The sequence below is a fragment of the Physcomitrium patens genome, chromosome 6, assembly GCF_059467195.1.
Source record: "Physcomitrium patens ecotype Gransden chromosome 6, ASM5946719v1, whole genome shotgun sequence".
Classification (NCBI taxonomy): Eukaryota; Viridiplantae; Streptophyta; class Bryopsida; order Funariales; family Funariaceae; genus Physcomitrium; species Physcomitrium patens.
In genome coordinates, this window is record NC_143415.1 from 2,371,380 (window position 1) to 2,394,427 (window position 23,048).

Genomic DNA, 23,048 nt, shown 5'->3' on the forward strand with positions numbered 1-23,048 from the left:
TATGTAGCGAATACAATTCGTTGCATTATAGATTTCCTCAACATATGATGACCGCTCTTCATGGAACTCGTACCTAGAAGGGGGGGTAATGCCACGGCCATAATCATGTAAGCTAATAATTACATATAGAAATAGGTAGAAGTAAGTAAAAGTGGGTAAAAGTAAGTTAATTCTATAATATTTAATATGGAAGCTCCCTAGAAACTTCCTAGATGCTGCTTTGACTTCATAGGTGTCTTTAATTGACTTTTTGGATTAGAAACGTGGTCAACAAGTTGGCCATGTGCCACACATGTTGTTAGCTTGAAGATCAAGCTAACTATGTGGTCCACACGTAGAAAAACTTGCCTTGTAAGTCAAGGCATGTGCCCTACAAAGTCAATACATATTGGAGGTCCTATAGAATGTCGCCATGTAGCCCCTAGTTAGAGAGTATATATAGAGACAAGAGTGAAGGCTTCTTCACTCTTGTCAACTCCTTTTCTTGCTTCTAGTCTAGTTTCAAGGGTCTTTAGTTTTCTTGTCTTTTGGCAATAGCCATTCCAGTTTCTCTTTCAATATATATACTTGTTTATATATATTTTGTTACCTCTCTTTGAGTGAAGGCTCACTTGTCTGAATTGTTTTTTCATCGAGTTCTTGTCCTTGATACAAGGTCATTTCTTTAAGCATAGAAATGATAATCTTTTGAATGCATAAGGTATAAAGTTTTATAAATTATATATATATATATATATATATATATATTTATTTATCATTATATCTTATAAATAGTATAAGATACAACATTGAATTTTCTTTTCAACACTTTTTTCAATACATGGCACATCCATGTATTTTACATTGGCAAGAATCAAGCAAATATTTTATTACTTGCAAAGAACAAAAGATTTGACATTGCAATATAGAAGCAAAGAATCAAGTTTGCAACTTGTAGGCTATAGTGATGCAAATGGAGGAGGTTTTGTAGAGACATAATATTTAATGGGTGGTTATACATTTATATTGAACGGTGTAATTATCTTTTAGTCAAGCAAGAAATAAATTATTAGTTTTGATTTTATAAAGAAAGACAAAGTATGCAACTTTGGCCACAACCACAAAAGAGACTTTGTAGCTTCAAAAAGTAATTAGAAATTACAAAATTTTCAAGCCAAAAGAGATCTTTATTTTGATCATATCAAGAATGCCATTTCTATTGCTAAGAATCCAATATACTGTAGTTATACAATGCATTTAAATACAAAACATAATTTTATTAAATAATGTATAAAAAAATGATAGATTAGATTGGAATATTGTTCCAAAAAATAGATGGTGGTAGATATCTTCATAAAACCTCTTCTTAAGAATAAGTTTCTAATTTAAAAAGATATGCTAAATCTTGTTTGAATCGAGAACTAATTCTAAAAGAAGAGTGTTGTATAGTATAATATGGTTTGTACTATAAGCTAGGACTTGTCCAACATATAACAAAAATTCCATAAAGTGCCACTTTTTCATTTTTTTTGGTGCATTTTTGTTTGCAACATAAATGAATGTATTTGTTTTGTAATATATATATATATATATATATATATCCAAATATATTTCAGAAAAAAAAATATATCAAAAAGGTATAAATTTTTTTTTGAAAAATTATTAAAAGTATTGATCCTAACAATTGACAATCAAGTGATTTTTTTTCAGATATTTTACAATGTTAAAATAAATAAATAAATAAATAAATAAATACTAATAGCATAAACAACTAGATGTTCAAATCAACACCTTTGTCTCCACCTCCGTCCAAAAGGAGCAACCTTTGGTGCTAGCTCATTATCCGCAATCATATCAGTAAAGGAATATTTCAGTCGTGCTAAATGTACAAGTCAATGCTTTGTACTTTACGATGTGTGTGCATTCGAAACTCACTAGAAACCAGGTTGAGTTGTTGTGTATATATATTTATATATTTATTTATTTATTTATTTATTTATTTCAGAAACAAAAGGTCCTCATGTGGACAACGCTCCAGAGGGGACAAGTTCAAATGCTGAAGACGAAACAAACGAGACAAAGCCACCACTGAATGTTTCAGCTTAGATAGTAATTAGCTATACAACTGTACCTTTCAACATGAAGCTCCATTACTGATTTGCATGGGAGAACCATTGTAAATGAAGCGTGTATCTGGTAGTCACAAATCCCATGCTCAGCATCGCAGGTCCTTCGACACCACACATTTTGTTTAGTCCCATCACACAGCAGATGTACGATGGGACTAAAGTTTTTCTATCGTCGGAGCATCACCCACGGCCGCTTAATCCAGGCGAACCATGAGGTAGGTTGAACTGCACGAGCAGGTGGTCCTCGCTCCGGATTATCCAGGCTCCCCCTCTCCACTTGGTGCAGACAAAGCTTCCCGTAAGTACTCTCGTTGATGGTGATGCGCTCGTTGTCACACAACTCGTCTGAAGTGACGATGAGCTGCTCGGTTCCGGATCCCCCATGACTTCCCTGCAACACAAACTCGCAGTATGTCTCATTGGCGTTCACTAGCATGCTATAATGACCATCCCTCTGGATTGTGGCTATCTCAGTGTCAGAGTTGTGGCTCCTCAGCTTCAGCACGTCCTTGGTCTTGTTGATGATCAGGGTCGTAGACATGGTGAAAGCAGAGGGTGTAAAAACCGGGTTCTCGCTATTGGTGCTGAAGAAACCTCCTCAAATTCGATATTCTAGGTCTCAAATCAGGGATCTGCAACTCAAGCTTCATCAAGCGACTATATATATATATATATATATATATGATTACATATGTTTATATTTATATTTATTGCACGCGATGAACTCAGTCGGGAACCGACTAACAATTGGAAAATTGACAAAAAGATAAAAAGACCTCTTCTCCACAAACAAGCATAGAAACACACACACAACAGAAGTGTGTGAGCGCTCCCATGATCGTCCTGTTCAGAACTTCGTACTTTTCGTCGACGTCGTGGCGTCCTTCAGTAGGAGAGCTGCCTGCAGACGCTACCGATTGAACCACTTGAACCCACAGCACACATTCAACCATGGATAGGAGTCTTTCCACCACTATCATTTGTCTGCCACTACCTTAGCATGACAGATTTCAACATCAGCGAAGAATCCGCCATTCCAGGAAAATCTCGATATTAAATCCCCTTTGGTGACAAGCAGTCGGCAACTGAACGGTAATATATATATATATATATATATATATATTCTACTTCACCCAGTGTGTGTCAATTCACACTTCTCGCTCATAATCCTCGGTCTTGTCTCATGTAACCTTCGAAGCTTTTTCTGCACTAATTAATTCAGTCACTTATAGATGGACACTAATGCATTCTTTTCGTGTCCACGTCCACTTCTCTTTGATTCTGCAGTTCAACAACTCACACCCCTTTTCTGCAGTTTCTTGTTGGAATTGTAGAAAACATACAGTGCTGATGCGAATGCATGGTGTCATGGTTAGTCATTGTAGTTTCATAGTAATTAAGACTATGGGGATTTGATTATGAGCAGTAAACTTGTTGTCTATACTGAGATTTCATTGAGTTGTATTGATGCCTTCCCCGTTACTCTGAGAAATAAAATAATTGTTCTCTGATAATCACTTTGAAAGTTATTCATATTCCTGCATAGAATAGACATACATTCACAATCTTCAGATAAAATTCCTTTTACCGTTTACACCACATGAATTCAATGAGAAGAAACCCTTCGTTCTGACCACCATTATTTTATATTACGTTACACAACGGTATAGAAAATATTATTCAATAAAATGTATGATATTCTATAATTTGTTCCACCAATTTTGACAAAATAAATTAAGTTAAAACTATCAGTTGAAAAATATGAAAGATCAATAAATGCATTTGTATATATAGTTTAAAGTAATTTTCTATTATTAAAAGTACAATTTTGACATATGGGCACAACAACGATCCATGCAATATATACTTTGTGTTCAAATTTCTTAAATTCTGATATCTTTTTTTTTTTTTTTTTTTTTTTTTTGTATCATAGATAAGTTTGTCTGTTCTTCAACATGAGACTTTTCATCTTTAAATAAATAATTTAAAACATTCTTAGTCAATAATAAAACATTAAAAAAAATTAAAAATAAAAACCTTTCTAAAGTCTCAGAGAATAATCGTATAATTTTTTTGTGCATGATCTACTTTTATTTTATTTTTTCCCTAATATTTCCAAGATTTTGAATCTCAGGATGAATCATTTTCAAAAACGCGTTTGTATTCAAATTTTTATATATTTAATTAATTATTTAAAAAATCAATAAATCAAAACTTAGAAGATAAATTTAGATTCATCTCAGTAAATTGTACATAGACTTTGTTAAATAATTTTTTTAGCTACAAGAAACCATGAAATTTTATGTAAAAAATACTTAAGATCCGTACAAGATATTAGTTAATGTGCTTAGTAAAGAAAATCTTTAATTCAAAGTTAGAGAAATATTTATTTTCTTGCAACCAGTATACTAATTAGCTTTGTAAGATATTATACAATCAAATGTTTTTTCTATTTACTATCTTAATAGAAACAAGACCGGCAGAAAAGTATTTAAAATTACCAACCATTACATGCACATATATACACATATATTCTTTTTATTTTTCTTCAAGAATTACTCAAAGGTGAAAAGAAAGCTAAGATGTTATCTTGATCTTTTTTACATTTTTTATTTTGATCTTTTTTACATTTTTTGTTATTTTTTTTTTCTTTATATTGTTTTTCTTTATATTGCAAATCTTCAATACTTCTTTATAGAATGCTCATATTATTATTTTAGATTTTTATATTAATTAAGCTTTTACATAATTCTTATAATGTATTCCATAATTTTTTTTGGTAAAAATATGTATGTTTATTAATGTGTACTATACCTAAATAAATATTATATAAGATTTTAAAAACAAATCTTTAGAAAATAAGTAAATAAAATTCTTGGAAAACGCCCACCATACCTACTTACTTTAAAGTAAAAGAATTTCAAGAAATCATACACTAAAAGTAATATCAACATTTTCAATATAAAGAAAAACAAAAATATTTAGATTGATAGATAAAGGAATATTAAATTGACCTTGAATTTTATTAAATCAATCATGACTTTTACTAAATAGACCCACCTATCAAAACCGCCATTATACGTCCCCATCTTGGGTCCCCTTGCCTCCCATTCCAACCTCCTATCCTAATTTTCCTCTTGTCTTTTGTCTTCTTTCTTGTTTTCGATTGTGAAGTGATTTAATCTCATAAGAAAGAAGAAGAAATTGTTTCAAAGTATAGAAGTGTATTTCACAATGATATTAAGATGGAGAAGTTCATTGAAGATATGACTGTTCCAAAAACGATGTATGTAGAGCCATTGAGGATAAATGGTGGTAGCAATAGTAATAATGAAATACTTATCCATCAAGTTTGTGGAATAGCTCAAATAAGAGAGCACGAGTAGAAGAAGCAAAATCATCCAAAGAAATTAAAATTGAAGAAATGAAGTTGCCCAAGGAAATTGATAGGAAGGAAGTGAAGTCACTTGAAGAGATCAAAAATGGAGGAGAAATGTTGCTCAAAGAGAATGAAAACAAAGTAGAAAAGACATTTAAAGAAATTGAAAATAAAGAGAAGAAGTCACTTGAAGAGATTAAATATGAAGAAGAGAGACCAAAAATGAAGAAACATTTGACGATCTTGTAGTGGAGGAGGTAAGGGCCTATAATGAGAGTGTAGAATATATAGCAACTACTATTGGAGAAGACTTGATAGGAAGTTCAAATGGATTTGATAACATCTCTTCTTATGAAGCAACTAAATCAATCCTAGACTTTACTAGGGTTTGAACTAAGTATAGTCATAGCTCAATTCTTGCACCCAATTGTATCCTATTTACCAATAGCTACCGAACAATGACACATAGTGCTACAACCTTACAATAGAGCATAAAAAATGTATACATTTTTTTTTTTTTTTTTTTTCTTCTTTTTTTTTCTCTCTCTCTTAGTGCCTTATAACAACAAATCAATATAAATTGAATTTTCTTGATTTTCTAATAAATGGACTAAACCTTCTTAGCAACTCACATTAAAAACCTCAAATGCATGTGATCAATTCATGTTCTATAGGTTTAAACCATCTCAATTGCAATACCAAAGGTTACAATAAAACTTATTATTATATTGCAAATTATGCTACATGTGGTGAATTGATTTATAACTAAGCTTTGAAATTTGGTTCAAAGTTATGATTGTGATAAAAATGAGTGGAGTAGAATTTTTGAAGATTCAGATTTGAGATTGAATGAAACAATAATAATAATGATTACTTGAGATAAAGAGCGAGGATTGGAAATCAAGAGGGACACTGAGAATAGAGATTGAGAGAAGAAAGAGAGAGAGACTATTAACATAGAAGAGGAGGTTGAGACATTAGGTGGGAATAGAAGGAATGGAGATAGTAGACGATTGCTAGGAATATAGAGGAGAAGATTGACATAGGGGACGAGTGTTAGAAACAAAGAGAACAAAAGTATGGGAATAGAAGATGAAAGAGGTGTGATGATGGTATTGATAGGTAATTTGATTTAATAAAAGTTGGGGTTGATTTAACATTCCCCTATATATATATATATATATATATATCAATGTTTTTGGCTTGCTTATATCTTGTGGTAATCTTGTAGATTCAAACAATATTCTAATTCAAAAATCTTTGGAATTTTGATGATGATGCATTAGGATCTTATATATTTTGTGGCATTCAACTATTTAGAAATAATAGAAATTTATTTGTATCTAATCAACCATATTATTTTTTGAAATTTATCTATGTAAAAAATATTTTTATTACAATAAAATTGACCTCAACTTTATGAGACTTAAATCATAATTTTCTTTAAAAAATAGTTTAAGGTTATACTATTAAATTAAATAAATTTTATATGAAAATTTATTCTTCTTTTATGTTTGAAACTTTTTTTCAATTAGAAAGATTTTGTATTTAAGTTGTGGGCTTCAAAAAGAGAACATGTTTATATGATTAATTTAGTATAGATGGGTGGTTGTTATTAGATTGAAAATACAAGCTAATTCTAACATTTTAGATTAATGTTTTCTGTACATAGCCCACACATTTAATACAATTATACACAAATTTTGAGTATGTATTCAAACACATTGCATTTAACAATAAGTAATATTTCTATTCTACAAACTTAATTCTGATCTAATAAATTGAAGAATTATAAAAGATGTTCTTATATAAACAATATTTCTTTGTATGTAAAACTTTTCTTATTTTAATTAATATTACTCAATTTGATTTTACTTTCAGAGGCATTGATTATAGACTATTAAATTGAATAAAACAACTACATATTTGAAAGAGAAGATTAGAATAATATTTACATGAGAGAATTGGTTTGGAAAAATCTAATTAGATAGGACAATATTCTTTTAGAGAGTCACTTATAATAATATTAAAAAACAAAAAAACAAAAAACAAAAAACAACCAATTAGTTACACAATTTTTCAACAAAGATACAACAAATCTTAAATAGCCAAGTGCATAGTAGGCTTAAGCACAAATATCAAAATTACATAACTTTGAAATACCACAAAGTTGATTCATAGAACATGCAACTTCAAACCAACAACAAATAGAACAATTATTATACGAACCCATTGTAAAGATAGATTGTGTGTGCATAGTTCCACCCTTGTTATTATTCATTCATGCAAACATGAATAAAAAGCATGGTTCTTGTTTTCTTAGTAAACCCAAAGCATAGAATAAACCTCATTTTGTGTCAAACAAGTAAATGAATGCTCATAGGTGGTGGGTCTAATAGAACCCTAATGCAGTGCGGCGCCGAAATTGGTAACTTCTCGGCGAGAGAGAGAAGGGCCACATCGATGACTGTGTGTGTGTGTACTGCAGCTCCGGCACGATCGGGTCCCCGTAGGCGGGTGCCGACTTTCTTACTGACTGGATCCGGTCTGTCACGCGCCACAATGATGAGCTCTCCCCTCCGTCAATTTTGCGCTCTTGGAGCGTCAGCGTCGGCTAACCGAAAGAGGGATGCTCAGTTAAGAGGCAGGCAGCCATGGCACATGCTGCTATCCAGTTCCCTCACATTCAGTCAACACACCGCCTCGATCTGTTGGGTCCTCCCTATTCGGGATTTGCTCTTTTATCGGTAGTCGAGAGCGCGGTTTCATTTGTCGTATACGTTGGCAACAAATAGAAATTCTACGTCTCGTCGAGAGTTGTCAATCCTTCAGTTGTTGCGTGTTTGATCTCTGTGCAGAGAGCAGTTGCGTCGAATTGCAGCGATTGCATTGCACCACTACTACCTGGGTAGCAGGAGCTGTGGGGTTCCGGGTGGTCTTGGTTCGCGGAGAGGTTGGCGATAGATTCCTGTGCGGACCAGGGCGGAATCCCGATGGCGAGGCAAGGCATGACCGTGATCACGAACAACACGAACAAGACGCTGAACATGAGAGTGGGCAATCAAAGCCACTTCCTTGATTTCACCAGCTTGCCCAGCGGCAAAGAGCACATCATGCGTATCGATTACAGTGACACTTACCACGAGTATTTGATCAAGGCGGACAATCAGGGGCAGCCGCTCATCGTCACCTCCGACGACTGCTGCGATAACAAGCGCATCACCATCACGGAAGTGGACGGCTGCATTCGCGCGCAGCACACCCCCCGCCGGCAATTGAAACCCGCCCCAGCGCAACAAATTGTCGTCAGACCGGCGAAGAAATTGAAGCTGAGCAGACTCCCTAGCGGCCGAATGGCACCCAGTCGACTCCCCAGCAGAGTACCTTCCGGGAGAGCACAGCCGCCGAAGAAACTGGGGCTCTTTCGTTGGGGTTTGATGTGCCAGTAGGGTCTGATCTGTCGGGAAGGATTTTGTCCATTCTGTGCCGCACCTGGAAGCGTCGGGCTCTTGGCTTGTGTTAAACCTTCGATTTACAATACGGAAATGGAAACTGGTTTGGCTACTGCGCATTCCTTCAGCTCTTGGTTGAATTACCTTGTAAGTAAGATTTCTAGCCGAAGCGATGCAGCTACAGTACTTTTCACAAAAAAAAATCTCTCTTTTCTTTCTTTTTTTTGTTTGATCCTAAGTCGAGTTCAGGAGGTTCCTGGAGCTTTGTCTGTGGAATTCCAACGAGTTTTAGTGTCTCCATTCATTGTTAACGATTTGTGCATATTGACTCGAGCGATCAGAATTCAGATGCTACTACTGTGCAAACTGATATACAATTTGTTTGTATTCCATTCAACCTTTGTTATAAAACCGTCCCAGCATTTGTCGGTATTGTGAGCCTTCGGCAGTGCGAGATTCATGACGTTGAGCAGCTCTGAATCATCGAGCTGCCATGGCAGACACCCATTTTGCTTTGTCTATCTACCTGACTACGATGCAATTGAATCATGGATTTGCTAACTCCACACCTCCAATGGTTTTCTTTTGCTATTGGTATGTTTATTTCTGTTTACAATTGCTATTGTTTGTTGAGTCATTTTAATGAAGAAGGATTTGCTCCATGAAATGTTGGACAATCTACAACACGATGATTGTTCAAGCCTGTCATCTGACTCTGGAAAGTATCTCTAATTAGCTGCAAGGCTCAATTATCAGTATAAGCATGAGCTGTTTACAACATCATGCTCATACTGAATACATACTTGCTTGAAACAACTCTGCCTGAGAATTCGGACATGTGGTGCCTTCATATCAAAATGACATTAAAATTATATCATATTCAGGATCTTCTTTTTTAGGAAAATAAGAACCGATAAACAACTTTATCTCAGATGATTGTAGAATGAGTATCCAAAAAGAGTGGCATTGCATTATTACAGTGGCTGACTTTTTTTCAAGCAGCCTTTTTGAGTTTGTCGAAGCCACTTTGTATTGCAAGGAGGTCTCAGGTATCGGTATCGAAGGCACTTTGACGAAGGCGCTGTGTCGGTATCGGCTGCTTTGTCGGGGTCTACACAACCTCCCAAAATGGTTGGAAATCTGAAAGCCTGACAATCTTGAAGACGAGTCGGTCGAAACCTCGGAGGCCCGCGCTTAAACCCCTTTGGGAAATGACGACTACCTCTCATGACCTGGCCATTCTGGACATCAGAGTTAAAATTTTGTAACAAAACATTCCCTTGTTATCATGCACAATGTAGACAGTAAACCTAGTCATAGTTAGTTTACTCTAATACCTCTGCAAACTTCTGATAGCATTTGTACACATAAAATCATCATTTTTTTACTTTTGATGAATAAAGACACACATAAACGGTCGCAAATTTTGTACATGTGTGAGTACTTTCAAATTGTGTATTAGCTGCCTAAACCATTGTCACAATTATCCATTTGTAATCATGTGTATGCTACTTCAGTAGTTGTGAAACAATTGGGTGGTTGTGACCATATACATATATACATACATATATACTCAAATAGCTTTTGTTTGGGCAATAGATTATTTACAGTTAAAGATATTTTTTACATAAAGATTTCTATGATTTTGACGATTTAGATTTTATTTTTAAAATTATGGAATGGTGATACTATCAGAGGTAGTCAATCAACTAAAATATTAAAATTGATTGAATTTCCATCATGAATAAAATACAAATTTGAACAAAAATATGTTTTTATATTTCTAAGTGCTGTTTTGTTTGCTCCAAAATACCAAATACATACGGTACACTAAATACATACGCACTCACACACACATACAGTATAGTCTGTCTAAAGGTGTACCACATATAACGTAGTTGAACCGTATATACGACTGCAGTGTTGAATACGATATTGAAAACGAGGGAGGAGGACAGGGCTGGCTATGTATATAAGCAACGAACAGCGTCGTTCCCGACGGGGAAGATGCTCTGGAACCGTAAAAGGCGAAGGAATTTCTCAAGGCCACGGGCTCGCTCGCTCGCTCGCTCTCATCAGGTTCGCCAATGGTATTAATAGCATGGAGAGCGTTCCCATGAAATTTGAAATTTCCCTCTATTTCGTACGACTGTTGTGTTTTCAACTGTTTGGTTCGTTGCAGAGAGAGCGAGAGAGAGTGAGGCGCGTAGGAGCTTCAGTGCCCTCGACCCAGACAATCACTCGCGCTGCGTTTGGTTACGCTCGTATTTGTTGAGTACTGCTTCCCGTCCTGCAGGCGTGTCTGTCAGTCCGTTTTGCTGTGTTTGGTGGTGGATTGCCGGCGCTTTCACTGGGAGAAATACGGAGAGCGTGTCTAAGTTATTTGTCTTGTTCTGTTTGCTTTGCTGAATCGAGTGTGTCTCTTGCAGTATGGATGTTTGTGAGTCAGTTGAGAAAGTGTTTTTGGGGTTTGGTAGAGGCGTCTTGTGAGATTGAGTATTAAGAAGAGTCGTGGAGACATACGTTGGTATCGGTGTGAGGGTTTCTTTATTTCTCGGAAAATGGCGTAGAGAAGAGGTAGTCAATTTCGTGCACTTCGGGCAGAGTGGCGTGATGGACGTTCGGGAAGCTCCCCCTACCCCGACATTGGATTTTAGAGAATTGGACGAGACGACAACATTTGAGCTGTACGATGGGAGCAGCGCGGTTCAGAACAGGAAGAGGCGAAGATCGTCCCTGCGTCGTGTGAGCTTTGCAGAACAGCCTTCTATTCATGTCTTTGCACGTGATGACGATTATGAGACTCCTCCTGAAGGCACTACCTCCCACCTGTCAGCGCAGTCCACACCCACGAGCGTTTCGCGTAGTCCTCAGCGACGCTCCAGAAGACTTGCTGCAAGGGGAGGTGAACAGAACGAGAACGAGATTGACAAAGAGAATGTGCCAATCAGTGTGGGAAGCAACGCCCGGCAGGGCAGGCGAGGTAGACGTCCTCTTGCTCTACGGGATACGCAGAAGGAGAAGGAGGAGGATTTTCTGAAGCCCAGTAATTGGCTAGATGATCACGAAAATTCGGCATTCGGAAGGTACTTGTGATATTCATTTAAGTCTTGTGCTCAGTCTTCCCTACTTTAAGCCTTACGTCACGTGTGACTGACGCTGCTTTCCAGTTTTGGTTCTCGTTTTGGAAACTTTGCACATGCTTTCGTTTCTTCACATCCAGAACCCCACTTTGTGCATACCTGGGACAGCTGAAGGCTTGCTGCCCGTGCTGGCATTCCGAGGTATCCAGCGTCGCATATTGGATGGTGCATGAGAGTTAATTAAGTGGCTCAGAGACGTATCTTCTGACTTGAGCTCTGCCGTGATAGGCTCAAAGTTTGATTAGTCTAGGGTTTCTATCCACTCTGAACATGTCTTCTCTCCTTGACATACTTCTATTTTCACGGAAATGCTACGGCCACAGTAGGTCTCTTGCTCCACATATCATGCTGTTCATCGTTTGTTGCTGACCACACACCAGATTACAAATGTTTTTCTGACTTCGAGTCCCCTACCCAATCGTTTTCGTCGATATCATGGCAAGCACTTTATTTTTATGAGTTCATAATTGAGCTCCTTGGATTTTGAAATTCTGAACTCATTCCAGCTTATTGAACGATTTGCAGCTGTGATGATAACACGGGACCCGTCGACCTTCGTCACATTTCATTCGAAAATAGCACAGTGGCATTGGAGGAGGATGACAATATGACCATGGATAGCCAAACCTTCCACACTAGAATGTCACAAGTATTTGCTAAACAACCATTGAACCGGCTTTCTGAGGAGAAGCTGGTGGAGGTGACCACTCCTGGTCAGTTGACAGACATGGAGTTGACTACGGCGTTGACTCAAAGGCAAGCTCTGGATAGAGAAAGACGAGTCTTGGAGCCACCCACATGGCATAGAGGTAGCGGTGACAGTGACATGAGTCAAGGATCTTTAAACGAAATCTCTATCTTTAGAGTTTTGTCCAAAAAGAGATCCACTGCAAAGGAGTCGGACAGCCACGATTACGAGGAAAATACAACGGATGTCGCAAACAATTGGATTGAGGATGACGCCCAGTCAAGAGGGAGCATGTCAAGCATGCAAATGAAAAAGATAGGTTTAATGCGTGATATGGACGATGTGGTCTCAATGGAAACCAGTTCGCCGCAGTCAAATCGTGAGAGAAGTGAGAATCTCAGAGACGAGCACGTAATGGCTTACGAAGGAGAACATGCTCCAGATACAAGGAGTTCGCGGGATTCGGACGGGTCGGAGGGATCACACCTGCAGGGAAGCAGGACGAGGGAGCGAGTAGATTTGAATGGGAGAAGGCCAAGTACGCTTTTGCAGAACAGGTCTTCAAGGTTCGACAATGATGATACCGTTTCAATGGAGACTACTTCTCAGTCTCATGCAGATCAAAATGATGTAACTATGGAGATTGATTCAGGGACTGATGAGAGGTTCTCAATTCCAAGTAAGCACTCATCTGATACTTTGGAAGGATCTGTGAAGACGGCATCAGAGCACACAGCGCTGGATCCATCAGCTCATCAATCTTCAGAACACAATATCACCCTTGAATCCGATCGCATAGCTTTGAAACCCCCTGTACATTCTGGTGCTAGTGATGACTCCTCTGTGCTTTTGAAGCACTATGAGCAACGGCTCAAAGGATTGAGCGCATCCACTTCTGAAAAGGAAATTTCAGTTCATGTCGACTCTAAAATGGACTCTCAGAGTCAATCGCTGAAATCGCAAGGGTATGCTCCATCAATGCCCGAGGAACGTCTGGCAAGACTGCAAGTCGACCGTCACGCTCAGGCACTTGAGCGGCAGGAGTTATTCTCGTCGCATAGAGCAGCGAACAAGGAATCAGGGAAGTCAGTGAACTTACAAGCTCGTGATGGTTTTGTCAACCATGGCATCGAACAAGGACCCTTGCTATCCCTACCTGATGAGAATACAGAGTCTATGGACATCACTAAAACTTGGAATGGACGTGTGCCTCAGCACAATTCTGTTCCAACAAGGTCGTCTGATTCTGCAAAATCTTATTTCTCATTGGATAAAGACCAACGCATGGACATGTCTGACGTAGATATTACGGATAAATATGCCGAGGGTATTACTGAGGCGATACCCAAGTGGAAGGATGTTTTGGGTGCCTACAACTGTGACTGGCCTAGCGTCGAGCCCCTGAATCGCATTTTACAGAAAAAACATGACGTTAATGCCGAGGATTCTCCTGTATGTGTTCGTAAGGCGGGAGTGGATTTTGATAAGGCACTACCAGCCAAGAGAGACGCTGGTCTAAGTAAAGCAACGGAAGACAGGGAAACAGTCCTCAGCCGAGATCTGGATGAAAGCACTGTTGAATTCCACTTGAACATGGGGAAGAAAAGGAACATCTTTCAGAACCCTGAAGACACGTTCAGCTTCAAGGGGCATCAAAAAAGTATAAAAGAAACTTCAGTGTCACCTCCATTGATGCTGGTAAGTCACTGACTTCGATCTTATTCTTCCTTATTCATAACAAGCAGCGGATGTTTGGCAGCTCAGGAGTCCGCTTATGATGTATAAATTGGATTGATGCGAGCTTCTCTTTGAGATTGCGATTGTTGTTATAATTTCTCTTGCGTTTGAACTCATAATGACTTCAAAATGCAGAATGAAATACCCAAACCAATGTTTTCCAATGTCCGAGAAAAAGTGGCTCTTATAGAGGCCAATCAGAGGAGCCAAATTGCACCTAATGGTTCGGAACGAGACTTTCAAGACGAAGACACAACTGGGGATTTTACGGGCCAACACAACTGGAGAGCTGAAGTATCAAGTGACATGAGTACCACTCCTCTGTCACCCAGGAGACCGGATTATTTTCAACGTCTGATTACTAAGCCGCAGGTAGCACCAATTGCTTCGGAAACGGGTCTTGCTGATTCTCCCTCATTCGTAGACGGCATTACAGCTGCCATTCCAAATGTCCAGGATCTTCTAGCTGCTGATGCTGGAACGCCCGAATCAGAGTTGGGTTGGAATCCCAGAAAAATTGTTTGGAGTGCCCAGCAATCCAATCGTCAAACTATGGCAAGTCTTGCGCTACCATATTTTACTTATCTAATGTTAATTGTGAATGAGTCGGAATTTGTGATTTTTAAAATTTATTTATTTTCTTCGTTTTATTGGGATGTGGTCTGTAATTCCAAACGGAGGAAAATTGTGTGCAAGTATGCTTGTTCTGTTCTTATCTAACTGCCAATCTAGTTTCTACGCTATTACATCATATATTTTCTTTCACTGGTACTGCATTCTCTGACCTGAAATTGACACGATGGTTCAGGAAGACCGAGACGATTTGCGGCAGCCAAGAACAGTTCAGATGGAAGATGACACCATGGACTCCTTGCCTGACCAACTTCGTACACCAAAAGGTCTACAAGAGAGGGACCACAAATTTGAATGCATGACAGAAGAGGCAGTGAAGACTTTAAATCAAGTGTCTCATTCCAAGGAGGTGAGAAACAGTGTAGCAAGCAAAATGTTAATGAGGCTGATGTCCATACAGGACAAGGGCCGCGCAGAAGCAGAATCTTCTTCTGATGGGGAGTCCCAACAGATACTTCGAAGAACTTTGCAGTTTCATCCTGAAAGTGACAGTCAATTGCCATCGCAGTCCCTGAGAGAGGAGGATACAGGACATCAGATGAGTGCTGGTGATCCTGACGATCTAATGAAAGTGGAGAGCATCAAGGACATGGATGAGGTTCGTCATATGATTCACTGCTTTTTTAGTTCAACTGTATACACTCGTTATATATATACATTTGCCATTACACATTCGCCAGGAGAGAGTATATTTCACTACTCAACAGTTCTGTTAACTTTCGCAAGCGCAATTTTTCCAATTACGCTTAAAGTTGCTTGGGGCTTTCAACCATTATTATCTTTTTAAGGTTTCAGGCCTCACGCACTTCACGAGTGGTTTACGTGTGTAATAAGGAAGTTTGAAATTTAGCACAGTTGTTTCTTACGCTATCGTTGCATGGAGAATTCCAGGAAACAGATTCAATTGAAACAAAAACTCATTCCAGTCGACAAGAATCCAGAACGAAAAGTTTGCTTCAGGAGTTGCAGGTGCTATTCCTTTCTTTCATATAAAATCTGCTGCTTAAGCTTTTAGAATGTTTGAAGTTGTCTCTGTCATTCTCGATCATGTCAGGTACTTATTGTTGGAAACATACATCTGATTGGTGTGTTCCAGTTATCTGAAGAGAAGCTTGGTGCCTTGAAGAGACGGTCCGAGGAACTACGAATGAGGGCTCAGGATTGTCACCAAGCTATAGCGAAGAAATGTAGGGATGATTCTTGTTTCGAGATGAAGGAACTGGCAGCCTTCTGTTCCCAGGCACATGTTAGCAAGCTAAAAAAGCGATGCCAACTTCTAAATTGTGTTCAGGTACCACCACGAGTTTTTCACTTCTTAATCAAATTCTCTGGCCAGATTGGTGCAGATCTTGTAAGATCAAGCAACCCAGTCAGAGACACACTATTGTGCATAAGAAACTCTGAAGCAGGATTTTGAGTCATAATCTTTATGATGATGGAGGTCTTGACGTAATCTTAGACTGACTTGTTAGTGAGCAATAACCCTCTTGTGGACGACCTTGTGGCAGTGGTGGAACGTCAAGTCCGCGAAAACTGGGGATGGCCAAGTTCTTCATGAATTCAAATACTGGTCGTTGCTCACTCATAGGTTTCATATCTTCCCTAATTCTTCTTGATTTGCGCTCAACGTATGCTAAGCGAAGGGATTTAGGCGTTGGCATGATCCTGTAACATAATCTTGTGATGATCATTGCCCTTAAAGCCAGTGCGTTGGTCTATTGATTCTTTCTCCACTTTGGCGAACTTTTTTCTCCTGAGTCATTGATATACTTTAGCTCGAATATTTGTGATCTGAACTGTTTATGTATCTCTCTTCATGTCCAGCATCTTCGAGCGGAGTGCGATAAATCTCGAGTCTTTTGTGTCTAGGAGCTTGATTGATCTCAACGACGAGAAAATTGATCAGGTATGGTTTGTCTTCATCGCCTAATTTGGCAGTTTTAGTATTCATGTTCGTCGGAAAGCGCTCTTTCTTCATAGATTAATCGAAATGCTCATACGTTTCGCTATAGGATTTTCCCCAGTAAGTATATGGTTTGATTTTATGTGAGTAAGGAGCATTACTAGTGTTCAGGTCTAAGACCCCAAACAAAACCGTTGCTCTCGTGGTTGACGACTTCACTTCTGTAATGAGTACTGCAGTCCTGACCCGCAGTGCTTTGCGATGATTACAACTGGCATTGCTACAGTGCATTTTAGTGACTTCACCTTTGTTCAAACTGTCTCCCTTTGCTATTTCAGGTATGCTAAGTGGGTGATGACCAACTCTATGTTTGGTGTGACTGCAGGTATATAGTCACATGAATGCCTCGCTTGCTTGGAGATGGTTTCTGTCAGGACTTGACGAAATAATTCAATCACAAAGCTTATTTTATCATGTTCAGGTACGTGAGTTTTTGTTGAACATGGAACAGAATCTGGAGTCCTAACATTTCAATTCTGTAAAGCACCTTCTGAACTAGAGACGGTAGCATATGGAATTAAATTTTTTATATACTCACTGAGATGCTGTTTTGTAGTGTATAAACTCTAAGGTGATGATTCTGCTGGATCTTATGGAGGAAGTCAAGAGCTGTCGAAAATATCTAGTGATACCTTATTTCCGACTTCAGACTGGTAAAGCTACCACCAATAATTCTCCTAATGTATGCCATCCCTTTTTGCGATTTGTTCCGACACAAACTTTCTTAGCATATAAAAAGCTATGCATTTATACTCGTCTTTCACGGAACCATTTCGTGTCCTGAAATTCAACTGCATTTCCCTTCAGTTCTGAAATTTAAACTGTTGGATGAGATTGCACTAACACCCATCATCATGGCTCAAGTTATTGAGTTTGTTGTTCGTGGTACTTTTCTGAACATCATGACTTTTACTTCACTTACATCCCTGCATCTTGAGAGTGTCTTTGAACCCTAGCCATTCAATTAGAATATAACAAAATGGCTACTAAAGTCAATGTTTCTGTTGTGATTTTCAGATACGAACCTTCAGCTCGGTCTAAAATTCTCCAACAGCGAACTCTTGTTCGATTTTGTTGTGTTGCTTAATATCAGGCAAGTCGTCCAGATGAGGTACAGCAGGAGATATGAACTGGATCGCGCGGTGGAGATGAGTCAGAAGCTGGACTGTGATGTAGAAATGGAATCTGAAGGTCGATTCTTTGGGAAGAAAGTATCCGCAGTAGAAATCAAGAGCTGTGTGTCTTCTGTGGTCTCCGGACACCAGCTTTTGTCACGCGTTTGTGCCTGTGTAAATACACTCATCGAGAAGATCAAGGGTGAATCTAACTATCGTTGATGACCCTCCAGGGAGAAATAGGTATGTTTTTAATTGAAATCTCGACATCACATGTAGTGCAATCACGCATCAGAGAGATTCCGGGAAGTGTAGAATTAGCTCATTACTTAGTCTTATGAGGTGCTATTCATTTATGATCTTAGAACTATTAAACTCTCTCTAGGTGTGGATTCAACTGTTAGTTGAAACGGTTGTGTCTTACTGGGTAGCCTGTCCATCCGGAGCTCATTCTGTACAATTTGCTATATCAGATTAGTTGTAGCATGTAACTCACTTTCACTTATCTACGGTTAACACTTGGCGAGCTTCATGATTTTGCACTCCGATGAATCTTGTCCGATGGCCTATTTTGATCAAACTCAACCATAGTTAGGTGCTACTGAAATGTGGAAGTGTTCGAATGAAGAATTGATTTTGAAACCGTAATTTTGAGCTACAATCAGTAACCATAAGGCACTACTGCCGGAGGTCGCAAAGCAGAAGTCATGTAAGAGGCGCATTATTGAATAGGTCTAGATTTACAAGTCGATATTCGAGGGCCAATTCTATCTGCTTAATAGCCTTCGTTCAGTGCAGAAGCTTCTGCCAAGAGCTTTACGAAGTTCGTAAGATGATTGTGCATGCATTGGACTCACAAATCAAGGCTTCAATGACAACTACATTGCCGAAGAACTCGGCTGGTGACTTGACACACAGAACCCTTCGGGATAATGATTCGCCTTCTTCCGTTCTGAGTCTCAGAACAAGTTTTGAGAACTACACATGCCGCTCGAAAGCACTGGCATATCTTAACCAGCTATTCGAACAAACATATGGTGGACGAGCAGGCGCGTCACCGGATTGACAAAGGGCAGAGTTGATCCTGTTGATACGTGTGTCCGACCCAGTGATGAGGTGTTATCCTCCTCACCTAGAGTGTGTTCTGGCTCCTCGAGCAGGAGGGGGCTCTGTATTCCAGGGTTGTTCACGAGCACCGCCACTCCGCCACTCCCCCAACTCAACCCACCACAGACAGAGTTGCCTCAATTGCTGCAAAATGAAGGGAATTAAAACAGACTTGCAATCACGCACATGGCAGGAGACGAAATCGTCGTAAAAAGGATCTTCTTTTGGTGCGCGTGATGGGTGCGCAACAATCTGGCTACTGAAGAAAAAATGGGACGAGACCATTAATGAATCGACGCGTCCGGTGCCAGAGCTGGCGGCGACGACGAGGGAGGAGGAGGAGCAACCAGCGAATGTGGGCCATCCATCCCCCATTTTCCTCCTGTGTCCCAGCGAAGCGAAGAAGAAGAAGGGGAACGATGGATGGATGCCCCACACCACGTTCCTCGATGGGGATCCGATTCCACCACCACGTACCATCCATCGCATACGCCACCGACACAACTTCTTGTTGTAGGTTCCGCCGACGGATCCCGCGCACCAAAACGTCGCCGCGTTTCTCCGACACCTTGGCGAAGCTTCTCCCCTGTCACCGCCCCATCAATTTTCCCTCTGGTAGGAAGAAGAAGAAGAAGAAGAAGAAGGTGGTGGGGACTCTATTCCCATGAAACAAAAATAAATAAATAATATATTATTTATTATTATTTCTTCACACATCTCATATTGTGTATATTGTATTTATTTTGTGTTCATGAGATTTTGTATTCATTTATTATGTTTCAATATTTGGTTTTAATAAAAGTAAGTTATTTAAACACACCATATATGACTGAAGTATCAGTATGTTGACAATAAAATAATAATAAAAATAAAAGATTTTATTTATTTTTCTTTCACAAAAAATAAAATACGAATGAAATTTTAAATATTAAAATAATTAAAAATAATATTATTTTTATTAAATTTAAATAATATCAAAATATATATATAAACATAAACTTGTAATTTGATCATGCATCTAATAATTTTAGTTAAATCGACAGGTTTTACAAAATATATTTAAATTCAATAGTAGAATAATGAAATTCATAAATGATTGATTCAATTTGGTTTTAATAAATGAACATTTGTAGTTATACAATGAGTAGACAAAGTTTTTTAAATTGGTGTTAATGATTAGAAAGATAGCAAGAGAACTAATAGATTGTGTAGTTGGATGTTAATAATTGTTTAAATCACATATTTTCAAATAGTTTTTAGATGCATGATAGATTAAAAAAATAAAAAAATAAAAAAATAAATCCTTTTGATTCATAAGCACCTCCTACACTAATAAAAATAGTTCTCTCTCTATACATGTATACATGTATACAATTCTCCCAATCCTTTTGCCTTAGCTCTCCCCAAGCTCTTGCTAAGGCTTCATTGACTTCCGCTTCCATTGATCCTAAGTTTTAAAATTTGCAAGTGAGTGGAAGTGGGCAAGGGCATGCATATATATATATATATATATATATTTGTTAAAGTTGAGTAAAATCCATTCACGAACAAAGAAAAAAACATGCCATGATACAAGATGAGCATTTTTGGCTCTGTGGCCATCACATCCTGCTTGAGTACTGTAAAAGATGTGAAGAAGTGGAATTACCAACGAAAAAGGAGTCTTAGCTAAGAATACCAGCTTCCTTTCAGTCTAGAATAAAATACAAACAAAAATAAAAACACAAGCAAATAAAAGACGGTATTGAATAAGCTCAAAGCGCGTCCACGTATCACTCGTCCTCGTCGGTGGCCATGAAAATTTTAGTTTGGAGACGCAAGCCTGGCGGACTGAACGAACGTCTGAACGAATGATCGAGCAAGCGAAGCAAATCATCCCTCGGGGGAAAGGGGGAGAAATGAATGACAAATATGCATTGGAAATAGAAATCGAAATGTATGATAATTGCAATAGAAATGCGGCGCATTTGCCGAGCTGGGGGGGGTATTGGTCGGCAGTGCCGGGGGAGAGGGATAGGCGTGTGCGGGGGATCACGGGGAAGAATGGATGGATGTGTGGGTGAATGCGAGATTGATTGATTTGCCGGCCTCCTTCCTTTGCAATGCGATGCGATCTTCTTCTTCTTCATCGTTCATTCATTCATTTGTTGCTGGTCGTCGCTGTTGCGGACTTAGAACGCCACGCGATCGGCGTTACGACTTGGGCTAGGATGGCGTTGCCACAGCAGCAACGCGGGACGAGAAGTCGACTCTCCTGCCAAATCTCACTCGCTCCGCACCTCTTTCTCCTTCCTCACACCCCCCCCCCCCAATGCCCCAGCAATGCCCCCGGCGACTTTCGGCTGGCTTCCAGTCACACATCCCTCACAGTTGTCAGGTCCACTCAGCGTGACCAAGGTCAACTCGTTGCTCGGGGGTTTTGGCAGTTTCAACGAATCAGGCACGAGGCATTTCTCCCACATGAGCACGTAGTCGTGATGTCCAGAGTATAAGAACTGGAGGGGGATGGTCCACGATCAGTCAGTACTTCTCGTAGCACCTCCTATTTTTTAGCCTGAATTTTGTGGCAATCCTTCCCGAGGGGTTTGTTGGTGAATCAGGGTATGTGTGTTTCGACGATCTTGTATTGACTGTTTGGATTGAGGGTCCCGTATGCACCTACTTCTGAGGGTATTACTATTTGTGATGTGAGTGTTCGGCAGTTGAAATCGGATCCGTCATCTTTGATTCTGGTGTTGAAATTAGATTCGATCTCGAGGGGTTATTGAGGATTGGGTAGCCCCGCTGTTCAGCAATTGTTGTGAAAGTAAGCAGAAAGGACTTGATTATGGATTCTAGGACAGGATTCGCGATGAACCGGAAAGCAGCGGGATTCAATCTGAACCTCTCACCTGATCTGGTGCAAGAGCTAACAGATTCATTCAAGTTTTTTGACCGGAATGGCGATGGCAAAATCTCCAAGGAGGAGCTGGGAACGGTCGTGCGCTCACTTGGGCAGAAGGTGAACGACGCAGAATTGGCGAGGCTGATTAGTGACGTAGACTCGAATGGTGATGGCTACATCGACCTCCAGGAATTCATTGACTTAAACGCGAGAGCCATTGCCGAGTGCCCAATGGGTATGGACACAAACATGGAAATTCACCAATACGGGCCAGGAGATAGTATGCACGCAGCTATGGTGTCCGCGTTCAACGTGTTCGACGTTGACAGAAATGGTTACATATCAGCTGAAGAGCTTCATCGCGTCCTCGTGGGATTTGGTGACGAGAAAGTTTCGTTGGAGGACTGTCGGTCTATGATCGAGTGCGTGGACGAGGACGGTGATCAGATGGTCAATTTCAGAGAATTCGAGGCTCTCATGGGCGGCACAAGCACTTGTGTCTACTGACAAGGGACTAGTCCGAGAAACGTTCAATTTTTCACAGCCTTGCCTCCTCCGAATTAGCATCTACACCGTTTGTAGCTAGAATCAAAGCCAAAGTTTTCGAAAGAGTTGGATGTGAAGGCAACAGTGAAACATATACATTGGAAATTAATTCATTGGCAAGACCTCTGATATAGGTGAAAGTCGTAGGTACACAGAGAAGAGATAGTTGATGCCTCCTTTGGAGGTGCTGCTGCGGCAAAAACTCATGACTACAAGAATTGTACATTGGACTTTAAAGACATTAGAAATGACATAACAACTCAAAACGAGATTGTTAACATCGTCAATCCATG

At 39.2% G+C, this 23,048-nt stretch overlaps 2 protein-coding genes across 2 annotated transcripts; both read left to right on the forward strand.

Moving 5' to 3' along the window:
* Positions 1–11,115: 11,115 nt before the first annotated feature.
* LOC112283107 (uncharacterized) lies at positions 11,116–18,748 on the forward strand. The gene is made up of 11 exons (XM_073534584.2): positions 11,116–12,025; positions 12,608–14,468; positions 14,643–15,066; positions 15,320–15,738; positions 16,032–16,109; positions 16,237–16,431; positions 16,649–16,728; positions 16,965–17,046; positions 17,429–17,524; positions 17,660–17,756; positions 18,121–18,748. The coding sequence occupies exons 1-11, from the start codon at positions 11,553–11,555 to the stop codon at positions 18,438–18,440; spliced, it is 4,125 nt and encodes a 1,374-aa protein (XP_073390685.1). The 5' UTR covers positions 11,116–11,552; the 3' UTR covers positions 18,441–18,748.
* Positions 18,749–21,855: 3,107 nt separating this feature from the next.
* LOC112283109 (uncharacterized) lies at positions 21,856–23,044 on the forward strand. The gene has a single exon (XM_024521439.3). It carries the CDS (start codon positions 22,153–22,155, stop codon positions 22,714–22,716), a length of 564 nt encoding a protein of 187 aa, XP_024377207.1. The 5' UTR covers positions 21,856–22,152; the 3' UTR covers positions 22,717–23,044.
* The last annotated feature ends 4 nt before the right edge of the window (positions 23,045–23,048 follow it).